The sequence below is a fragment of the Halichoeres trimaculatus genome, unplaced genomic scaffold (genome assembly GCF_033239565.1).
Source record: "Halichoeres trimaculatus isolate MK-OKI-2021-1 unplaced genomic scaffold, fHalTri1.1 fHalTri1_scaffold_16, whole genome shotgun sequence".
Taxonomy (NCBI): domain Eukaryota; kingdom Metazoa; phylum Chordata; class Actinopteri; order Labriformes; family Labridae; genus Halichoeres; species Halichoeres trimaculatus.
Window position 1 is genome coordinate 5,720,222 of NW_027437194.1, and position 21,379 is coordinate 5,741,600.

The 21,379-nt window shown below is 41.4% G+C and overlaps 1 protein-coding gene across 2 annotated transcripts in view; it reads right to left on the minus strand.

The window, feature by feature from the left end:
- The window catches only part of tln1 (talin 1), a 60,944-nt gene that overhangs the window by 5,536 nt on the left and 34,029 nt on the right, over positions 1-21,379 (minus strand). For both annotated transcript variants that reach the window (XM_074689895.1, XM_074689896.1), the window contains 30 exons: positions 20,390-20,524; positions 20,171-20,299; positions 19,869-19,971; positions 19,574-19,782; positions 19,363-19,482; positions 18,301-18,498; positions 18,009-18,148; positions 17,737-17,830; positions 17,547-17,636; positions 17,337-17,459; positions 17,117-17,260; positions 16,869-17,030; positions 16,642-16,782; positions 16,378-16,559; positions 14,188-14,320; positions 13,985-14,086; positions 13,714-13,884; positions 13,348-13,596; positions 13,075-13,194; positions 12,833-12,979; positions 12,553-12,719; positions 12,279-12,462; positions 9,879-10,004; positions 9,628-9,744; positions 9,363-9,548; positions 7,294-7,401; positions 4,534-4,639; positions 1,595-1,719; positions 963-1,088; positions 182-244 (listed from right to left, as the gene is read on the minus strand). In XM_074689895.1, coding sequence (XP_074545996.1) covers positions 182-244; positions 963-1,088; positions 1,595-1,719; positions 4,534-4,639; positions 7,294-7,401; positions 9,363-9,548; positions 9,628-9,744; positions 9,879-10,004; positions 12,279-12,462; positions 12,553-12,719; positions 12,833-12,979; positions 13,075-13,194; positions 13,348-13,596; positions 13,714-13,884; positions 13,985-14,086; positions 14,188-14,320; positions 16,378-16,559; positions 16,642-16,782; positions 16,869-17,030; positions 17,117-17,260; positions 17,337-17,459; positions 17,547-17,636; positions 17,737-17,830; positions 18,009-18,148; positions 18,301-18,498; positions 19,363-19,482; positions 19,574-19,782; positions 19,869-19,971; positions 20,171-20,299; positions 20,390-20,524 — 4,200 coding nt within the window. The remainder of the gene's footprint in view (positions 1-181; positions 245-962; positions 1,089-1,594; positions 1,720-4,533; positions 4,640-7,293; positions 7,402-9,362; positions 9,549-9,627; positions 9,745-9,878; positions 10,005-12,278; positions 12,463-12,552; positions 12,720-12,832; positions 12,980-13,074; positions 13,195-13,347; positions 13,597-13,713; positions 13,885-13,984; positions 14,087-14,187; positions 14,321-16,377; positions 16,560-16,641; positions 16,783-16,868; positions 17,031-17,116; positions 17,261-17,336; positions 17,460-17,546; positions 17,637-17,736; positions 17,831-18,008; positions 18,149-18,300; positions 18,499-19,362; positions 19,483-19,573; positions 19,783-19,868; positions 19,972-20,170; positions 20,300-20,389; positions 20,525-21,379) is intronic.

Consider the following 21,379-nt stretch of genomic DNA (forward strand, 5'->3'; position numbering starts at 1 on the left):
GATGGATAGATAGATGGACTATTGCATGGATGTTTTTATAGATGGATGGATAGGTTGGATGGATTAAATTGATTAGATGGATGGATGGATGGATGGATGGATGGATGGTATGATTGAATGAGGTGGAGAAAGTATGGAACAGAAGAATAGAAACTTCTGTAAAAGTGAGTTTCAGACTTACAGCTGAGATCAGTCCCTGAGACCACTGTCCGTCATCTACTGCGTTGGCTGGGATCGCCCCCACCTGAAAACACACACACAGGTTACACACACTCAGGTCATACAGGTGAGCATATGATCTGATGTATCATTCCAGTTCTAAGAAGATTCCTGAGTTTAAACTCACTATCTCATGATGGGAAAACACTATGGATATGTCTTAAACCTGATGAGCTCTTCCTTTGTGTAGAGCTGTCTCCACTTTCTAACATCACTGTGCTACTGAATAATTACCAATCACTCTGAGACTAAATGCCTTTTATTCCTTTTTTACAGGAACAGATCACAAACACTGAATCAGAGTAGGTTTCCTACTGGAACACTGTACAGGTTCACGTACTCTGGTTCGTGACCAAAGCGTAAAAATAAACAGTTTAATATGAAAGGGAATACTGTGTCAGGATTTCCTGCCTTATTTTGGGCTGTTACCATCACACCAAGTGCTTACAGGAGGTTATGTGGACAGAAGCTGAGCTTTGTTGTTGAGAAAAGTTTTTTTTTCTGACCAAGATAGTCAAAGATGCCTTTTTAAGAGGAAAGCTCACTGATTTTAAAGTTTATTCTATAAATAAAGTCAGAGGTCGCTCAGCATCCAGCCTTCTGTCTGATTATTAAAGTATCTGCTTAGGGTGTGGACGTCTGCATACTGCTGGGCCGTAGTGCTGACAGACGAATGCTTCCCAGAATAAGTAAAGGACATACAGACAGATTATCAGATAAACAGAGGTTGGTTTCCGTCATACCTTCCCCTGAGCCACCAGCTCTCTCTGAGCAGCTGAGGCCGCCTTAACCAGAGCGCTGGTTGCTGCAGCAATTGACTTGGCTGCCTCCAGAATCTGCTCCTCAAAGTTGAGCGTCTCATCAGCCTCCTGATGAGTAGAGAGAAGAAACACAGTAAGAGCACAGGAGGAGGAACGGCAGGTTCATTCAGGGTCACAGGACTCTCACCACACATCATGAGGGAGCAGATAGTTTGTGTTATACCGCACTCACTACACCAAGTCATCTATACCAGTTAAATTATACCATCTTAGCTAGATTCAACCAGCTCCATTTGTCAGCGAACTATGCCAGGTTAATTTTACTAACCTATCAAACTACTTTAATTATTTCAGCTTGATTACACAATCTTATTTTAACCAGGTTAGTTTGACTAGTGTAGTTATACCAACATAATCATATCTAGGTAAATATTTAGCTTAACTATTTCAGGTTGATTATGCTAACTTAAGTTAACCAGGTAAAACTCAGTGCAGGTTTAACACTTAGTATATTCAGGGTGTTTGTTCACTTTGCATGTGTATGCATAGTGTCCGTGGGCTTGTGTGTGTATGTGTGTGTGGGTGTGTGTGTGTGTGTGTGTTAATCCAGTGACCTTGGGTTTGGTTCGGGGTCTCAGCTGCTCCAATTTCTTGGCAGCTGCTTCAATAGCTGCAGCCGCTCCCAGCAGCTCGTTCTCTGCGATCACGGTGGGGTCCTCAGGATCCACCCATTCTGTGCCTGTAACACACACACACACACACACACACACACACACACACACACACACACACACACACACACACACACAAAACACAACATTAATGCAAATAACTCACAATTTGTTGACACACAAAATGAATCCAAGAGATTTAAAGCATGCATGCATGCACATATATACGTTAAATCTTTTCTTTATTCTTCTCATATGACCGTCATGTCACTGGCTTTGGAAATAGACGTTAACATGTGAACATGGTACGCTCTGTAACTTGATTCAGCTCAGGTGTAAATCATAACCATTTATCTTATCGTAACAGTTTATCTTAAGGAGGGTGGGTCTGAATGCTCTGGTGACACGTTGTTTTTCTAACGGGGGGAGAGGAAGTGGTGGGGGTTTTCCTGATTTCAGAAACATTTAAAGGTAAAAAAAAAAAGGAAACTGGAAAGCTGATGCTGTTGATAAGAGTTATGATGTTGATGATAATAATGATAATGATGATAATTATGAGGAAAATGACATGAAGAACGATTATGATGAAAATTATGAGAATGATTACCAGGATGATAATGAAAAATCTAAGTAAGCCAAAAATAATGACAATTGAGATGTTGATGATAATGAGAATGATAAGAGAGTGAAGATGATGAGGATGATGATTTGGATAATGATAATAACAATAATGCTGACAAAATAGTGATTAAAAAATGTATGACAATATAGACAATGAGAATGCTTGTAATGATAATGATGGTAATGACAATGATGATAAAAGCAATCATAGTTACGAAAATGAGAATGAAAAACTCTTATAACATGTCATTGATGATGATTGAGATGCTGATAATAATGATGATTAGCATGAGGCTTATAAACATGATGATAAAAGGGGTTACAATAATTACAAAGATTATGACGAAAATGATGAGAATGGTGTTGATAATGATAAAGGAATGTGAGGTGGATGACTTGAGAATGTTGAGAATGATGTTGATGGTAGTTATGAGGATGATAGGGATAATAAAAATGATTATAATTACGACAAAGAGAATGAAATACTCTTGTAAGATGTCAGTGATGATTTAGATAATAAAGACACTGATGATGAAGATGATAACAAGGATTATGATCATGACGATGATGAAAATATGGATAGTGATGATTAAAAAGCTTATGATGATAAAAATTGAGAATGATGTTGAAATGATAAAGATTATGATAATGATACAGAAAATGAGATTGATGACATTTATGAGAATGAGAATGATGATGATGATGATGACAATTAGAATGAAATACTCTTGTTAGATCTCAGAGTTGATTAAGATACTGATGATGAAGATGATAATGAGGATTATGATCATGACGATGATCATAATAGGGATAGTGATGATTAAAAAGCTTATGACAAAATAATGAGAATGTTAATGATAAAAATGATGATAATGATACAGAAAAATGAGTTTGATGACATTGATGAGACTGATGTCAATGGTAATGATGAGAATGATAAGAATGATAAAAAATGATGATGATTATGACAATGAGAATGAAATACTCTCATTAGATCTCATTGATTAAGCCACAAAGATGATAATAAGGATTATGATCATGAGGATGATAATGATAAAAGGGATAATGATGATGCTGATAATGGTAAAGATGATGATAAAGATTTAGGAATATGAGGTTGATGACATTGATGAGAATGATGAGAATGCTGAGAATGAGAGTGGATTGTTTAAAACCTGTTATCACATTTGATTAAACTCCCAGGATTGCAGTTTATGTCTATAAGTTAGCTGGTGGTAAAAATGTCAACACAATCACCTGATAATGGCTGTTGGAGCTAGCTTGTTAGCCTGATAGCTAGCTGACATGTGTGCATGGCCTGATTGGCTGTAGCTTTTAGCCACTGTTTGCACATGTTGGAAATCAAAGATGACATGACAGGTTCAGACTAAATAAAGATGATTAAAGATGATCACAGATCATCACTTCATCAGAGTTTCAGGCCTGAACTTTGATATTTAAAGTTAGACGCAGCTTGGAAGATTGTGATTGGACGGCTGAATTTGATGCTGGATGTGGAGTGTCTAACATCCTGTTGAATCCTGATCCTGATCATCCATCACGGCTCTGATCCCTCACAGCCTCTCTGCCTGGCTCGTCTTCGTCATCATCATCCTCGCCTGAATGAAGTGATGAAGGCTGCGGGTCCAGTGTCAGCTAACACTTCTTAAAGTGCAGCACAGAGACGTTCATATAAACTCTGAGGATGACTGATGATGCATTCAAAGAATCTGTTTCAGTTCACTGTAATCTCTCCTGACTGTGTATGAGTGGGGAGGGGGGATATCCCAGGACAGGGCTGCCTGAAACTGGACCCCTCTGAGGGATCTGCACTAATCCTCCTCCGAATGACTGTAAGGACTCATTAAGAGTTCTGAATACGAGAGGGAGCTATTTCAGACTCAACACTGACGCTAACACTGCATCACACAGATCTTTACCAAGAGGTCTGCGGAGAAGCTATTTCAGACGTTCTGATGGCATTAGGTCTGAAACCGACGGAGCTTTAAGGGGTTTAAAAATAACTGCTGCGATTACTTATGATACTTCACACAGGCACCACCTTTCTGAAGTGTCATTTCAGGCTCCTTGTTATGGTCTGGTTAGCGCAGGAACAACTGTGCTGTGATGTTAAAGAGTCCCCTGTAACCGTGGTGTTTAGCAGACATAATACCAAGGGACCCTGACTCCTTGTGATGTAAACACTGAGGTGAGGACACACAGATGGGGGAACCTGTTGTTAGAGGGGTCAAAGGTCACACCTTTCATGGCCTCAGCAGCCTGGATGAGCTCGGTGACGGAGCCCGCCACCCTCTTGGAGTAACCGGCCAGCTGCTGCTTCAGATCATGAGATGGCTTTTGGATGATCTGAGGAAGAGAAAGAAATACAACTTCAATTCAACCAAACACATGACACTTTGAGACTAGATTAAATTTAAAAAATGCGACTGGAAAGAAGAAAAAATAAAGCGCCCCCTGGTGGTTTTCTGGAGAACTTCTTCAGTTTCACCTAAAACTGTGGATGGAAAGTTTGTGGTTCTCCTTGAGAGAAGGTTGACTGGAGTCTGAGAATTAAACTCAGGAGATTTTTAAGTGGAGAAAGTATCAAAAGTCACCGACAATGGCTTTACCACCATTTTTTAATCTCATCTTATGTAACCAGCTCATGCAATGAACTATTTTGTACTACATTATATCTGAGTAACTCACAAAATATTGTTTAGCTTTCGATTGGAAAAAGCAGTATGTAAATTGTTTGTGCATCTCCTACTCTATACATTCATGTAAAATTTTTTTTTTTGGTTGTTTTAATTTGTTTTGTTTCTATTGTATGTACATTAGTATCTGTGAGTGTTTTTTACTGTTCCAGTCTATTGATATTGTTAATCAAAACCAATGAACTATAAATCATAAAAAAGTCACAGACAATATCCATCCAACAAAGGCATCACCCGCTCAAAACAGGAACCACACTGCAAAAAAATTAAACCTTATCAAGAGTTTTTGTCTTATTTTCTGTAAAAAATGTCTTTTTAGACTTAATATGAGCCACATTCACCTGACCAGTCCAGAAAAAATGTCTTGTTTCAAGTTATTGAAAGACTAAATGAGGTCTCAATTGTTTGTAACAAGTAAAAAAATCTGCCAATGGAACAAGAAAAAGTTGCTCGAAACTTTGCTTGAAAATTGAATAATGTCCTAATACAAGCAACAAGCGCTGTCAGGCAATTTAAAAAAATAATCTAATTAATTACACAATTTTAATTAATTGATCTAATTAATCACATTTTAATCTCATATCTGCTTAAGGTCCCCAAATAAAGAATCTAAATTCTAAGGCATTCCAACGTTGTAGTTTATGGCTTATTAAATGAATAAACAAAGAAGAGAAGATTTGTAAATCCACATTTTTTCAATTTAACTGCAACCTTTACTGCATCTATAGAAGTAAATTATGTTTTTGAGCAGAGGGAGGCGGGGTCTGGAGGAGCTTGTCAATCAAAATCATGATCGTAGATGACTGTGGGTGAGAGCGGTGCACTCTTTGGATGAGAGCTCAGCACGGATATGAGGAGAAGATGTGAGATGACAGAGACATAGCGAGACGCTGCAAATCAGAAAAGTTCAGGCAGCTCACGCTTCAATTGAGGATGTGTCGCGGTAGTTCAGAGAGAAAGAGTGGCAGGATCGTGAGAAAAGACGACGGAGATCATGGAGAGGATCAAAGGATGGAGCGCCTGAGATAAACACGATCAAAAAAAGTATGTTTTGTCTGATTTTTTAGATCAAAAACAGGAAGAGAGACATAAAAGAAAAGAGTCCACTCTTCTTAGGTAGTTTTGGTGTTTACATCGTCAGTTAAACAACTTGAAACAAGACATTTCTCCGGACTGGTCAGGTGAATGTGGCTCATATTGAGTCTAAAAAGACATTTTCTACTGAAAATAAGACACAAACGCTTGATAAGTTTTCAGTTTTTGCAGTGAGAGCAACGTGTAGTGAGGTCTGTTTTTGTTGACTTGTGTGTTGAAGTGTAAAAGAGCGTGATGCACCATCCTGTTAGTGATGAGCCACAACAGCAGAACAGAAACAGGCTTCAACCTCAGAACAATGTGAGTCAGAACTCATCACGACATTTGATCTGCTCTGCTGAGCATGAACGTGCACGTGTGTGTTTCTTTTGTTTCTGTGTGTGTGTGTGTATGCCTGTCCTCGGTGTGTCCTGTTTGTCTCTCAGTGTATTCAGGTTGGAGCGGTGTGTGTGTGTGTGTGTGTGTGTGTGTGTGTGACAGGTGCAGAGAATTAAAGGCTCAACTCAGAGGAGCTCAGGTTCAGAGGGAGAGAAATGGACAGAGACAGAGACAGAGAGAGAAAAGGACGTCACTGCACAGGAACGCATGCACAAACACACACATACACACACACACACACACACAGCAGATCTACAACATATTCCTGGTCAGCAGATGTGTGTTTCAGCTCCACAGACTGAGAGTTAAACAGCTCTGAAGACCTGAGACACTGAGATTTTCCAGATAGACAGAGGTCAGAGAGCTGTAGCGCCACCTGAGGGCCAAAGTAAGATGAGCAGCTGACTGTAGCTCAAACGATAATTAACCAATCATGCGAGGACCAGGACGATGCAGATACACACAAACTGCAGAATCAGACTGATGATAAAATAACTAAACTAACATTAATCACTGCAGTCTCACACCTGTGCAGGTAAGTCATGTGACCTACTCACCGGCTTGCACCAACATCAGTGATCATCAAGTTTTAAGAGCAGACAAAGCGAGGAAGATGAGGAAGATGAGGAGGAGGAAGAGGAGGTTATTGAACATGAAAATAAAAATGGAGGATTAAAAATAAAGAATATATTCATCTCTGTAAAACAAGGAGGAAGGAGCAGCAGAGGAGCGAGGAATTTCTGATACGTCACCGTGAATATTATCAAGATCCAGGTGTGTGTGTGTGTGTGTGTGTGTGTGTGTGTGTGTGTGCAGATGATGAAGTCTTACCACCAGCACGTGCTCCAACAGGCCCAGGTATCCTGTAGCACACTCGTTACCGAAACGCAGAGCTCTCATCTGAACCTCTTTATTGACCTCAGGGTGATACGCAGCTTCCTGAGACACACACATAGAGACATTTTTTACGGGTGTAAGGTCAACATGTCAGGACCTTCCTTTCCATTACACCTAGAATTGTGCAAAACCAAAATGTGGCAATTAAAATAATAATGGAAACACTAAAATTTTAATTACAACTTAAAATGATTCACAATATTTGAAAAATCTAATTTTAGAACCACACTCAAGGAATGCAGTGTAACAGATAGAAGTGTCTCTAAAGAAATCAAATCATTCATTTTGTTCAAAAACACATAAAAAACAACATATTTAACAAATACAAGGATGAAATATACTCTGAACCTTGCACCTAAAATGGAAAAAATAAACAAAAAAATAAAAATAAAAATAAAAACAATAGTAAAAATAAAAACAAAAATTAAAATAAACTAAATAAAAGGGCAAAATAATAATACAATTAACATTTATATCAAGAAAGTTTTTCTTTTGTTGTTTTTGTATTTTTGATGTAATTTTGCACTTAAGTTTACACTTGTAATTTTTACAATTAAGGGTTGCTTTGCTTATCCTCATTCTGTAAAAAAAGGGAAAAAATATCTTTATTTTTATAACTTTTATTTTAGTTTTAATTTTTTTTAAAGCTAAAGGCATGCTAGCCTTATTTTTAGATGTCTAATTAAGTGTTTATTTAATCATCGTGTGAGTTTAGGGGCAAATACCATAAGACTTTTTCTTTTCTGGTGCTTTCATTTATTTTCAGATTTACTTTGTTTCGTATTTAACTAATTTTTTTATGTTATCAAGAATGATATAAAGACAACTAAACTAAAATAAACTTATATTTGGAAAAAGCTCTCAAATTTGAATAAAGTTTTTACGCTCTCATGAGGTGATTTTTCAGAAGTTTCAGTACTGAAGTTTATGGAAAAAGTGCACTAGAAACACCTTTTTTTTCACAAAAACATGTCACGTTGTCATAACAACGCACCTCCGCTGCCACACAAACAGACTCTGGCATTGATTTTGTAACAGCTTTGCTTTTGGTTACATGTTCAGTGCAGATATTTTATGTTTTTGACCATCAGTGGTGAAGGCACCAGAAAGGCTGGGAGTGGGTCAGAGTTACAGTGCAGCGGGAGGGAAGGGAGTTTGAGTTTGTGTGTGTGTGTGTGTGTGTGTGTGTGTGTGTGTGTGTGTGTGTGTGTGTGTGTGTGTGTGGGATAGTAGGTGAGTTGGAGATAATGATATTAATTTAATGTTTTTTTCCTGCCTGTTTTGAGTTGGCGTGATCACAGCCAACAGTTTCCTCAGTGAATAAAAACACTGATGTTAACGAATTGGTATCATCAGCATCTGGATGGACGTTATGTATTATTTAACTTAAGTTGTGCGCAGTTCTGGTCGTAATGGAAGCACTCACAGGACGCAACTGTACGTTAAAGAAACTTCTGAAATATCTCTTTTGTTATGAGAAAAGGTGTAATGGAAACACAGCTAGAGAAACAGATTCAAAACAATTCAGTGATTTCTGCTTCAGTCAAATCAGATTTTAGAGTTTCATAGATAAACAAACTTTGAAATACTGAAGTCTGTTCACTCCTGCTTAAGGATGGGTACCAAATTAGGTACTTTTTTTAGGTACTGACTGGATTTTGTCTGTAGTACCGAGTACTGATTCACATAAAATCAAATGGTACCATGTTTAGGTACCTAAATGCATCATGTGGGAGTGGAAGAGTAGGCAATTTTCCATGCTGGTCATGAACACATCATTGCAAGGTTACATATTGAAATATGTTAAACTGAAAAACTGAGATTTTGTTATGAAACAAATGTATATTTATTACCACATAAATACACAAAAGTACCAAAAATTGGTACCGTTGATTGAAAGGTTCCCATCCCTACACCTGCTCACCCGACAGGTAACGTCTCTGCCTGCAGCACCTCAGTCTGTGATACGTTCAGGTTAAACATCAAGCTGTTCCTGTGCTCACCTTGCAGGAGTGCAGCATGTCAGCGATGGCTCTGCGGCTCAGGTTAGCCGTGGCGATGATGTCCTCCTGACGACAGGAGTTCCCAGCAGCCACCGCTTTCGCAGTTGCCATGGTGATGCCTTTGGTCATGCGGATGAACTCCTCTGGTGTGGTCGTCTTTGCGGGAGGTTCGGAGCTGCTGAACACCTGAGAACAAGGGACAGAGAGGGTCAGGTGAGTTCATGCTTCAGGTTGAGGTGGTGATGTCAGCAGTGATGTCACTCACAGTCAGCTCCTGCTTGATGTGCTCGATGGTGGACTCCAGAGCTCTGGTTCCCTTCGTGGCTTCGTCCTCCACTGCCTTCACGGTCTTCAGGAGAGACGTCACGTTGGTCACCATCACCTGATGATCACATGACAGTGTCAGCCAATCAGCTGTGGAAGCTTTCACATTAAGCCAAGCAAACTCAGCAGAACCGTGTGTGAGCACGCTCCGACTGAAGTGTTTGATCCACGCTCACATTAACTCGTCTTTACCTTTGCAGAGTTCTTGAGCTGCAGCATGCTGGGATCATCGTGGGGTTTCCCTGCAGCAGCCTTGGTGGTGCTGATCAGGTTCCCGAGAGCTTTGGCCACGTCCTTCACGGCATTGATCAGAACCACCTACAAACAGAGTCAGGACTTCAGGCTTCATAGAAGGTTTTTATAAAAGCGTGTTTGATGATCCAAGTTAACCTTGCGTAAATTTATCTCTTCATAACCTCAAACTCAGGTGAAACATAATGACACAAAAACAAGGGCTGCAGCTATTGAATATCTTAGTATTCAATTATTCTACTGAAAATTGTATTGATTAATCAATTAATCGAGTAATCGGATAAAACAAATTTGTTTAGTTAGAGAGCAATTATTTTTTAAATCAAAATTTTTTACAAACAAGTGGGAAATAAGTAACTTTAGGTGATATATTTTAAGTTCAATGCAATCTGCAAATTTCACAGATTAATTAAGTAATCGGATAAAACACATTTTTGTTCAGTTAGAGAGTCATTATTTTTAAATTAAAATTTGTTACAAACAAGTGGAAAAACAAATAGCTTTAGGTGATATATTTTACATTCAGTGCAATCTAACAATCTGCAATGTGCAATCTGAAAATTCCATCGATTAATCGAGTAATCGGATAAGACAAACTTTTGTTTAGTTAAAGAGCAGTAATTTTTCACAAGAAAATCTGTTTCATACAAGTGGAAAAACAAGTGACTTGAGGTTATATATTTTAAGTTCAATGCAATCTGAAAGGATGTGAGACATTTTAACTAGAAATAAGACATTCTTGACAAGATTTTGAGTCTTTGCAGTGTTCAGACTAAAATGAAGATCCCTGCTGTATTGGAGCACATTAGGCTTCAGTGCTACTAGATATCTTTGTCCATCATTGACCTGTGAGCTAAATTTGACACAATTTAGCTTTATTGTGATTTTGTTTTTCATCTTCTTCACTCTACAGCTCTGTGTTACATATTAGATAAGTTGCTAAATGACGTAACCGCCTAATTTATATAACAAGTAATTTGCAGGACGCTGAAGGAGAGAGGATTAACATTGCAGGAGAGACAGAAAGTGTGTGATAACATGCTGTTAATGTGTTAAGAACTACAAATAACTTTGACTCTTTTTTTAATGTTAAAACATCAATATCAATCCTCCTCCACTTTTCATTCATACGCAGTCTCCTGTGCAGTCACGCTGGCCATCCAAGCTGTGCCATATTCTACCTGCCGACACAGAAAGCTCTGCTACGACTTCAGTGACTTCCAGGCTCATGCTAAGTCGTTTTGGTCCCACACAGCCCTCTAACACCCCAGCTATTGTTTAAAATGACATCAGTGAGATGGTTTGTGCACTGCAAAACACTGAAATCTTATCAAATGTTTTTGTCTTATTTCAGTAGAAAATGTCTTTTTAGACTTGGTATGAGCCACATTCACCTAACCAGTCAAGAAAAATGTTTTGTTTCAAGTAATTTAAAGAGAAAAACAAGGTTTGATTGCTTTTAACAAATTAAAAAAATCTAACAATGGAACAAGGGAAAAGTTACTTGTACTTAGACATTGATCTAGATTTAACCAATTTTTTCTTGTTCCATTGACAGATTTGTTTTACTTGTTACAAGCAATTCAGACCTCAATTTTGTCTTTAAATAACTTGAAACAAGACATTTTTCTGGACTGATCAGTTGAATGTGGCTCATATCAAGTATAACAAGACAATTTTTACTTAGAATGAGACAAAAACACTTGATAAAATTTTGTTTTTTGCAGTGTAAGTGAGAGATTTTGGATAGAGGAGGTGCTAAACATGCACGACGCATTGAGAAGCAGCTGTTGATTTACATCAATGCATGTTTCACGTCAGTCTCCAGACTCCAAAAGAAAAAATGCTAGATTTGTCACTAGTTGCTTTTCACTGCAAAAACTGGAATGTTATCAAGTGTTTTTGTTTTATTTTAGGTAAAAAATGTCTAATTACCCTTGATATGCGCCACATTTAACTGACCAGTCCAGAAAAATGTCTTGTTTCAAGTTGTTTAAAGACAACAAAGAGGTATGAATTGGTTTTAACAAGTAAAAAAAATCTGCCAATGAAATGAGAAGAATAATGTTTTAATACAAGTAACTTTTCTCTCTTTCCATTGGCAAATTTTTTTACTTGATACAAGTAATTTAGACCTCAATTTTGTCTTTAGATAACTTGAAATAAGACATTTTTCTGGACTAGTCAACTGAATGTGGCTAATATTAAGTCTTAAAAGACATTTTAAAATTAAACGATTCCTTGAGGTGGAGGAAATCCCCCCAGCCCTATTTGACACAGACCTCACTTTAAATCCAGAGACTTTTTCAGTTAACACCATGAGACTAAGAGAGTTTGTACCTGGGTCTCTGGGTCTTCTGATCCCAGACTGGCAGCTCCCAGTTTGACCACGTCAGCCAGTTTGGTGATGGTGCAGACGGAGGACTGCGCAGCCTGAGCCAACTTCTCCTGACTGGCTCCGGCTCCAGAAACCAGCAGCTTGGTGTCCTCCACCAGAGCTTTGGCCGTCTTCAGGATCAGCTCTCTAAACACACACACAGGATGGTGAGGAAGTTTCCAGAGTGAAGCAGTCTCTGTTATGTTGTGTGTGTATGTGTGTGTGTGTGTGTGTTACCTGTGGTCGGCGAATGTCTCTGCGTTCTCTCTGTTCAGAGTTCCAGCTGTGGCGAACATGATGGTGGTGTCGAGGTCGGCGATGATTCCGGACACGGCGCTGGCGGCAGTGATGCAGGCCTGGGTACCACGGTTACCGGCTTGCAGGGACGCTAACACATGGGACACCTGCAGAGAGAGCAGCAGGCTGTTATCACCTAAAGCAGCTACTTTTTCAGACTTATTAGAGGAGCTTTTGTGTGTGTATGAATAAAAGAAGCAGTGCGATGATGATTGTTTACCTTCTCGGACACTTTGCGGGCGCTCTCGATCAGCTCCTTCTTGGTGAATGAGTCGTTGGGGCTGCACTGCAGAGCTCCAGCTTTGGTCACCAAACCAGTGCAGCTGAATCCCAGCTCGCCCACCTGCTTCTTGATGTGGGAGCCAATCTGATCCAGGGCACCCACACAAACACACAGATTATTACACAACAGAGGCACCGCAGGCAGCATTAGCATGATAGCGTAGGATCCAGGGTCCTCACCTCATCGTTTTCTGCTGTTATGGCTGCGTATTTAGCCTCATCTGCAAGATTTCCAAACTCGTTGGTCAGCTGGTTGGCTAATCCTCCGAGGTCATCGGGGTTTGTGTTCGACTTGGTCACCTGAGACACACAAAACTCCTCTTTATTTCAAATCAAGGCTCCTGTGCTCTGATTGGCTGCAGCATAAAGACACCGTTTGATGTTCGACTTTTAAAAACTTTGACTTTTTGGGTTTTTTGTTTGTGTTTTCATCATCTTCCAACCATGTCTCACCATCTCCTGCACGGTGACAGCGATGGCTTTGGCCGTCTTCACCATGGTGGTCTGGTAGTCCACGAAGGTGCCCTCAGGCTCCATAGTAGGAGAGTCCTCCATCTTGTTGATGGCGTCATTGATGGAGTCCACCATGCCTCCCACGGCCCCTGCTGCGCTCGCTGCTTCAGCCAGCGTGGCCCCAAGATCGTCCACGGCCTCCTTCATCATCTGCACTGACTCCTCCAGAGCCTCCTGCATGTGAGCAGCCTACACACACACACACACACACACACACACACACACACCCACACACACAAAAACATTACTACAACAAATCAAAACTACTTCAACTCCAAGGTCTCTTCGCTGAACGCCTCCACCCACCTTAGGGTTTCCTCCGGCCTCCTTGGCAGTGTACAGCATCTGCAGGGCAGACTCTGTCAGGGTCTTAGTCTGGTCCAAGACCGCCATCTGCTGTTGGCTGCTCAGGATCTTTGACGCCGTGCCAATGGCCGCCATGATGAGGGGCTCAAAGTAACTAACCATCTGAGACACCTGGACGAAGGAGACGGACACAGTTTACATCAGACATGTTAAACCAGTCTGAGCCAGTGTTTGTGAGCATGTGTGTGTGTGTGTGTGTGTGTGTGTGTACCTTGTGTCCAAGCTGGGAGGCCTCTGATCGAGCTGCCACGGCAACCGGATCGATGAGGTTACTGATCTCGTGGACGGACGCCGCCATTTGCTCATGAAGTGTCTGAGACAGAAACAAGATTTATTATAAAAGACACAGGAAACAGCCGACCTTTGACCTCTACAGAGGGTAACATATGTGTGTGTGTGTGTGTGTGTGTTTACCTCCATAGAGATGTCCTCTCGGGGTGTGAGCTGCTGGCTGATAGCAGCCAGTGAAGCCTGGTCGACCTCTCTGATGCAGCCGTTCAACACCTCGATAGCATCGTCACATTCTCTCTGACCAGGAGCTTTCTCTCTGTGAACACACACACAACATCCATGTTGAAGAAATGAGGGACTCTGGGAGTAGGATCATTTATCTGATCTTCCTTTTACTTAATTTTAAAGGTCCCATATTATGCAAAAATCACTTTAAGTCTTTTAGTGAAATTTGTGGGTCTTTGGCTTTCCTCCCAGCCACAAAATGTGATATTTAATGACAAAACCAGCAGCGGGAAGGAGAATGCCAAAGTTGAAGAGCCATCACTGCTCTGTTTTTGGCTGTAAACAGCCACATAGTTCCATCCACAAGCTTCCCATCTCAGAAGAAGACAGACTAAGTGTCTAGAGTTCATTTATGAGGGAAACGTGCCAGCTACACTCAGTAAAACTGTGCATGTGTGTGCTAGTCACTTCACGGCCGACTGCTTTTCCAACTTTGGACAGTACAACAGAGGGCTAGCCAATAGACTGGTCCTGAATCCAGGCGCATTACCAACCATCCTCCAACAAACCTGGGACCCTGGAAATGTGAGTATTTGTAAGCAGATGTACGAGCTTTTCCTCAGTATCCCCCCTGTCTCTGTGTTAGCTTCAGGATGCTAACTTTGGCTGCGGTTAGCCTGTTGTTTTAGCCTGTAATGTTACGGTAAACGAGCTTCACTGTTTTCTAAACATTGTGCACTCGGAGCTCGTGGCACCGCTCTCAGTGACGCTGAAGAGCGGGGCGGTATCAGCGGTGGCTCATTTACATATGAAGGCCACGCCCACTAAATCAGAGCGTTCTGAACAGAGGGGCTATGAGAGCCTGGAAACAATGCTGCTGTGCTTGATTTATTGGCTTTTTGGACCAAAACATGTTACTACCATTTCATGAAGACATCAATGATCCAGATTAAACTAGAAGAAAAGTAGAAAGGAGCAGAATATGGGACCTTTAAAGTAAGACGTGTCAGAATCATGTGACTCATATTAAGTCTCATGGCCATTTTTACTAAACCAAGACATTAACACTTGCTTGGATTTCCTTTTTTTTGCAGTGAAATCTTATACTTGAAGCAACAAAGCCGAGAAAAGATTCAAGGACAAAGTTTTTGCTCTTTCACACTGTGCTCCCCCTGGTGGCTGGCTGCAGTATATGTCAAAAAATCCATCTCCCCAGTCATTCCAGATGGGCTGAGGTCTAACTTTAAAAAATTAATACACCTGGAAAAAATGTTTCTCACATCTGTTGATTTGAAGATATCATTTGGCTGCCTTGTATTCAAATCCTCTTTTTTTCTGAAAAGTTTTGTTTTCACTAGTTATAAGATGTTAAAAACAAGGCTTTATGTTGCATTTAACGATAATTGGCAGCTGCCGTTCTTGTGTATTTTTGTTAGGGAGTGTAAAATATGTCGGGAGGTATAATAATGTGTTTGAAAAACATAGCATTTCCCCTCCTTCAGTGAGTCACATGACCAGCTGCACTGAGCTTCTAATGAGTGTGTGACATCATCACCAACTGCTGCACAGAGGGGAGTAAAATTCACAAAAATTTTGGAAACAACTCCTCATAGATGCCACAATTTGGCCCAAATCTGTGTAAAAATATGACATTTTCGTAGGAAATTTTGTCAGGAATCCATCCATGTCATTTTTAAAGCTGTACAACTTTTACTTTTCTGTGTAGAGGCCCAAATGTGGCAGCTTGTGTGGAGCTGATCCATGTTCTCCCATTGATTGTAAAGGAGGGAGCTGAGAGCGCTTTTCTGGGGTTCACCGACTTTGAGGGCTTGTCATTCAAAAACCGTTTTACGAAATAACAAAATCTGCAATAACTTTTGTTATGCAGGGGACACTCTGTCATCTGAGGGAATTTCAAGCCAATACCTTGTATGGTTCCACTTATGGGAGTGGTACCATAAGTGGTACCATGCTGCCATATCTACGTACAATGGTAAATGGTCATGTGATGTGATGAATTCGTCTTTGTTTTCAATCCAGGAGCTGTTTTTATTCAACCCAGGCCCAAACTTCACCCTGACTGGGTTTGAATCCACCTGCAGTGTAAGGATCTGGTGTAGAGGTGGTTTGTGGTTTCAGTATCAGTACCTCATGTTGGTGATCAGCTTCTTGATGGAGTCAGAGACAGTCCTGGAGTGTCCGGCAAGCACCGACCACTTGGGCGGGTCTTTAGGGTTGACAGCAAGCGAGCGTGCAGTCTGGATCAGACCGGTGGAGCTCTCCAGCATCATCTTTGCTGCCATGGTGATGGGCTCCATGGCAGCGTGACCCTGAGGAAGAAGAAAGATGAAGATGAAGAATGATGAGCAGACAGGGAACTGTGAACAGGTAAAACCTCCAGGTGTAACTGACCTCTGGGCTGATCTGAGCCGGGATGCTGGCGAACTCGGGGTTGGAAGCGAAGGCGGTCAGATTATCAACGGCTTCGATGAGAGGACCGGTCGCTGCTCGACACTTCTCCCTGTTCTCCTGGTTAAACGCTCCGTCCAGGGCCTGGACACACATGATACATTTCACTCATCAAACCGCTCATATTGGGGTATTTCCATCCTGTGTGGTGTGATCTGACTCTGTCTCACCTTGATGGACTTGACCAGGTTGGCGGTGGTGTTGGCGACCTCCTTGGCGGACTGCACGAACTGTCTCTTAGCGACAGGGTTTGACGTTTTCGAGGAGGCGAGGCGGCAGGCGTTGCACAGAGCTGATGTGTGTTTGGCAACGATGGTGGCAGCAGAGAGCACCTGAACACACACAAACACACACATCAGTGCACACACAGGTGATGATGATTATGATGATGTCGTCTTAGGTGAGTCAGGGCAGGTACCTGGGACTGGGTGCAGGCTGGGTCCACCAGGTTCTGACAGGCCATCTGGATGGACTGGTTAGCCCGGGCAAACTGAGCCGGGTCCACCAGACCCTTCTGACCTGCTGAGCTGTTAGGGTCGGACACGCCCACCAGGTAGGCCGCCTGCAGACAAGGATCAGGGTTAAAGGAGTCTCATCAACCAATGATGACCACATAGGGGCTCACAGGTGATCCTCACCTGAGCTGCAGCTTCAGTCAGACCACACAGAGCCTTCGATCCTCCGCTCACCGAGTCTCCAAACTCAGGCAGGTTGGAGTTCTTTGCATGATGGGAAATACCTGCCATGGACTCACCCAGCACCTGAGGGCGACAGGTGAGAGGTGAGAAAGAGTGTGAGACAGAAACATAACCGAACCTCCAACGCCATCAGCTAGAGCGTGTGTTTACCTTTGAGTTCTCCATCACGCTGTCGATGCAGTCGAAGTACGACATCTCATTCAACGCCTCCGTCGGGTTCTCCAGCATCCCCTTCACTGACTACACCCAACACAAACACACCACACAGTTACAACACCAAAACACACACCTCTCTTAAATTATCAATCCCAGATTTCAAAGATTAATGATGTGTGTGTACCTCGAGCTCCCTGAGAGCGTTGTCGCACTCCTTCTGACCCGGCGCCTGCTGAGTGCACATGGTGATCAGCTGATTGATGCTGTCCGTCACCGCTCTGAGAGAAAAAGACAGACAGATGTTTAAGAGACAGACAGACAGATGGACAAATAGGGAGCCTGTTCTCAAAAGCTGTGTGTGTTTTTGTGTAAACAAGAGGCCAAAACACAACGATACTTGTGCGTTTCACCCTAAAACCGTTGTCGTGGAAACATCCCCTCAGTAACACATCCTACCTGGCAGCAGAGGCGAGCTGGTTCTTGAGGTTTGGAGAGGACGGGTCAGTGGACAGAGCTTTAGCAGCCAGCAGCAGTTTGCTGGAGGACATGGAGATGGTCTTCAGGTTCGAGACCACCTGAGTCTGGTCCTCTTTGGACTGCAAGAGACAAGGAGGGGACGGTTAGACAAGTTTTAGAAGAGGAAGTCAAAGTATCTGCACCACAGACCAGCACATTCTTCCACCACTGAAAATAGTCCCCAACCAATGTTTGATTTTCTCATCACTAAGGTGTAAGTTAACCTCCTCACCTGTGAAGTTCCTGCCATGTCTTTCCCGGCTTCCAGGAAGTTGCTGAAGTCGTGTCCAAACTTGCTGGTGGCTCGAGCCAGGTCCTGGGTTGTCCCTCTGGAAGACTGGACCACCTCATTAGCGGATTGGTTCAGACCGGCTGCCACTTCGTTCAGCTGAGCCTGAACCTCTTGGAAGCTCCGCCCACTGGACGGGAACTACAGAAAGGAAGAGGACAGTGGTCATAAGACAGAAAGCAGAGCTGACGGGTGATTTACTTCAGGATGTTAATTTAAATGCCAAAATGTCGGCTTAATATGCATGTCTGATATGTGGCAAGACATAAACAAACAACAATTATATTATCATTATATGTTAAAAAATTCAAGTGTTCTACCAAAAAAATTGAAGTATTTGCAATTCAAACAATTTCACTTGTTTTTAAATTTAAGGGTTTTTTTGTTTTTGTAATTTCAAATAAAATTAAATATTTTCAATTTTTTTTTTTATTTTGCAGATTTTTCAGATGTCAAAGATTTTTTAAATTTCATTTTAATTTAATTTTAATAATAATCTATTTTTTTATTTCTTTTTTATTTCAAAGGAAAAAAGAAATATTTTCAAATTTTGATTTTTTTTTTTAATTTGCAATTTTTTATTTAATTTTTAAAATGTATTTATTTCAAAGAAAAAATGAAACATTTTTAAATCTTTGATTTTTTTTAAATTTTGCAAACTTTTTGAAATTTCTATTTTTTTTCAAAATTCAAATTTATTTTGAAATTTCCCTTTTTTTGTAAATTCTAGCAAATTAAATAAAAAATTAAGACATCACATGTACAATTTCAAAAACTCAAAAAACTTCTCATTTAGATAATTATCGACTCTATCTTAACTAGGTATAAAATCCTAAACCCTGTATAGTCTTTACTGTGAAGATAAGGTTGATTTTAGGCTCTGGAATAACATAACTCCAGGTGAGCTGAGGAAAAACGGCTCCCATTAAAATAAAAGGTTGCAGAACCCTGCCCATGAACAAATGACCCTGCAGTTTTCAATATGACCACCAGAGGCAGACTCACTGAATCAGACAGCAGGCTCTTGCTGGCCTCGCCCACAGTCCTGATGGCGTTATCCACGTCTCTCTGACCAGGCAGGCAGTTCACACACCTGTTCAGAGCCTGAGACACAGCTTTGGCCACCTGCACACACATGTAAACAAAAACACGTTAACACACTTTTCTTCAGGTGAGTTTTACTGTCTCTGTGTTTTTCTCTGTATGTGTCTCTGACCTGAGCTAGCCTCTGCTGGCTCTCTGCGTCTCCTGGTTTGGCGATAGCTCTCTTAGTCTCTTCGATCAGATTGGCTGATTTGTCCATGACGTCTCGTGCACAGTCCAACATGGCGGATTGAGCCTGTGGGTCGTCTGTGGTGGCGGCGACTCCTCGAGCTGCTGATGCCAATGATTTCAGAGCCTGAGCCACGTCCCGAGCCGCCATACCTGGGACGAGGGAAGAAACACGGGAGTTTAGAGACCAAAGAGAGCCGACAGGTAAATCTGTGTATGACATCAGGCGGTGGGCTCACCTGTGTAGTTCTCGTTGCCCTGCGTGGCCTCACTCAGCAGTTGAGCAATGGCTGAGCTCACGGCTTTAGTGCTGGTCCCCAGATCCTGTGAGCATTTCTCCAGCTAACACACACACATAGAAGGGAGAAAATGCCTGTCAATCATACTTAAAACACACACTGTGCACACAAGTTACGACTCTGCTGCAGGTCCTACTGTGTGTGTGTGTGTGTGTGTGTGTGTGTGTGTGTGTGTGTGTGTGTGTGTGTGTGTGTGTGTGTGTGTGTGTGTGTGTGTGTGTCTGTGAGTGAGTGTGTCTCACCGTCTCTCCAGGCAGAGGCTTCAGTTTTCCCTCTGCAGCTGAAGCTTTGGCCTCCTGCAGGTCTTTCTCCAGATCTCTGACCATGGACAGAGCGTTGTCGATTTCCAGCGGGCCGCACGCCTCCTGAGCCTGAACACACAACGTACACACAGTGATGATGAGGCAACAGTCGAACACGCAGTAACTTAAAGCTGGTGTAAGCCCTTCCTGTAGGTTTACCTTCTGAGAGGCGGTGCGAAGTTCAGCCAGAGCGCTGGCCAGGTTCTTGGCACACTGGCTGAGCTGCATGGCCGACGCCTGGTCACCGATGGTGGGAACTGTGGCCTTGGACGCCGTCACCATCTTAGCTCCAGGCTGAGGAAGAGAGATACAAGCTGTTGGTACTGATTTTTATTTAAAATGTATGGGGTAACATTTTACTTTTTTTATATATATTTATATATTTTTTAAATTTATTTTTATTTATCTATTTTTTTTATCTAGAACTATATATGTAATTTATTGAGTGAACATTAATTTATGTTTTTTTATTGACATTCTTTAAATGCAGAGACAATGTTTATAGTGTTTTTTAAGAAAAAAAAAAGAAAAAAGGAAAAAATATATATATTTTGAATTATACCATTGTGTTTCCTTTAATTGTGTCACCAATAACAAAAAAAGAAAAAAAACAGGCTTAAAACAGGAAGAGGCTGGGGGAGATGGATAAAATTGAAGACTAAAACATACCAGTCTTGTCCTGTAGGGGGCACTACAGATAAGGTTTTACACTCATAAAAGTGGGATGTTCAGACCTGGTTTCCCTGTGCTGGTGTGTGTGTGTATATACTGCAGGATAATGAGTTTGCAGCTTCTACTTGTTGATAACTGACAGCGTTTTGCCGTCTTCCACTGTCTGAGGTTTTAAGACCTGGTTAAAGCGGAGACATCAGGTGTATTGAAGACATCTCTTAAAGTAGAAAGGGACTCTGTGGATCATATAGAGTTAGGTAATTTATTCCACCATTTGGGAACAACAGAGGAGAAGAGTCTGGCTAGAGATTTGGAGCCGCTCTGGGCTGGGAGCACCAGGTGTCTTTCAGAAGCAGAGCATAGTGGGAGAGAGGGAGTGTAGACTTCTTAGAAAATTGGTTACAGCCTTAACACTCGGACACCTGTCTGTGATTGCAACCATCACTGTTAGTTTGTGTGTGTGTGTGAGTGTGTTTA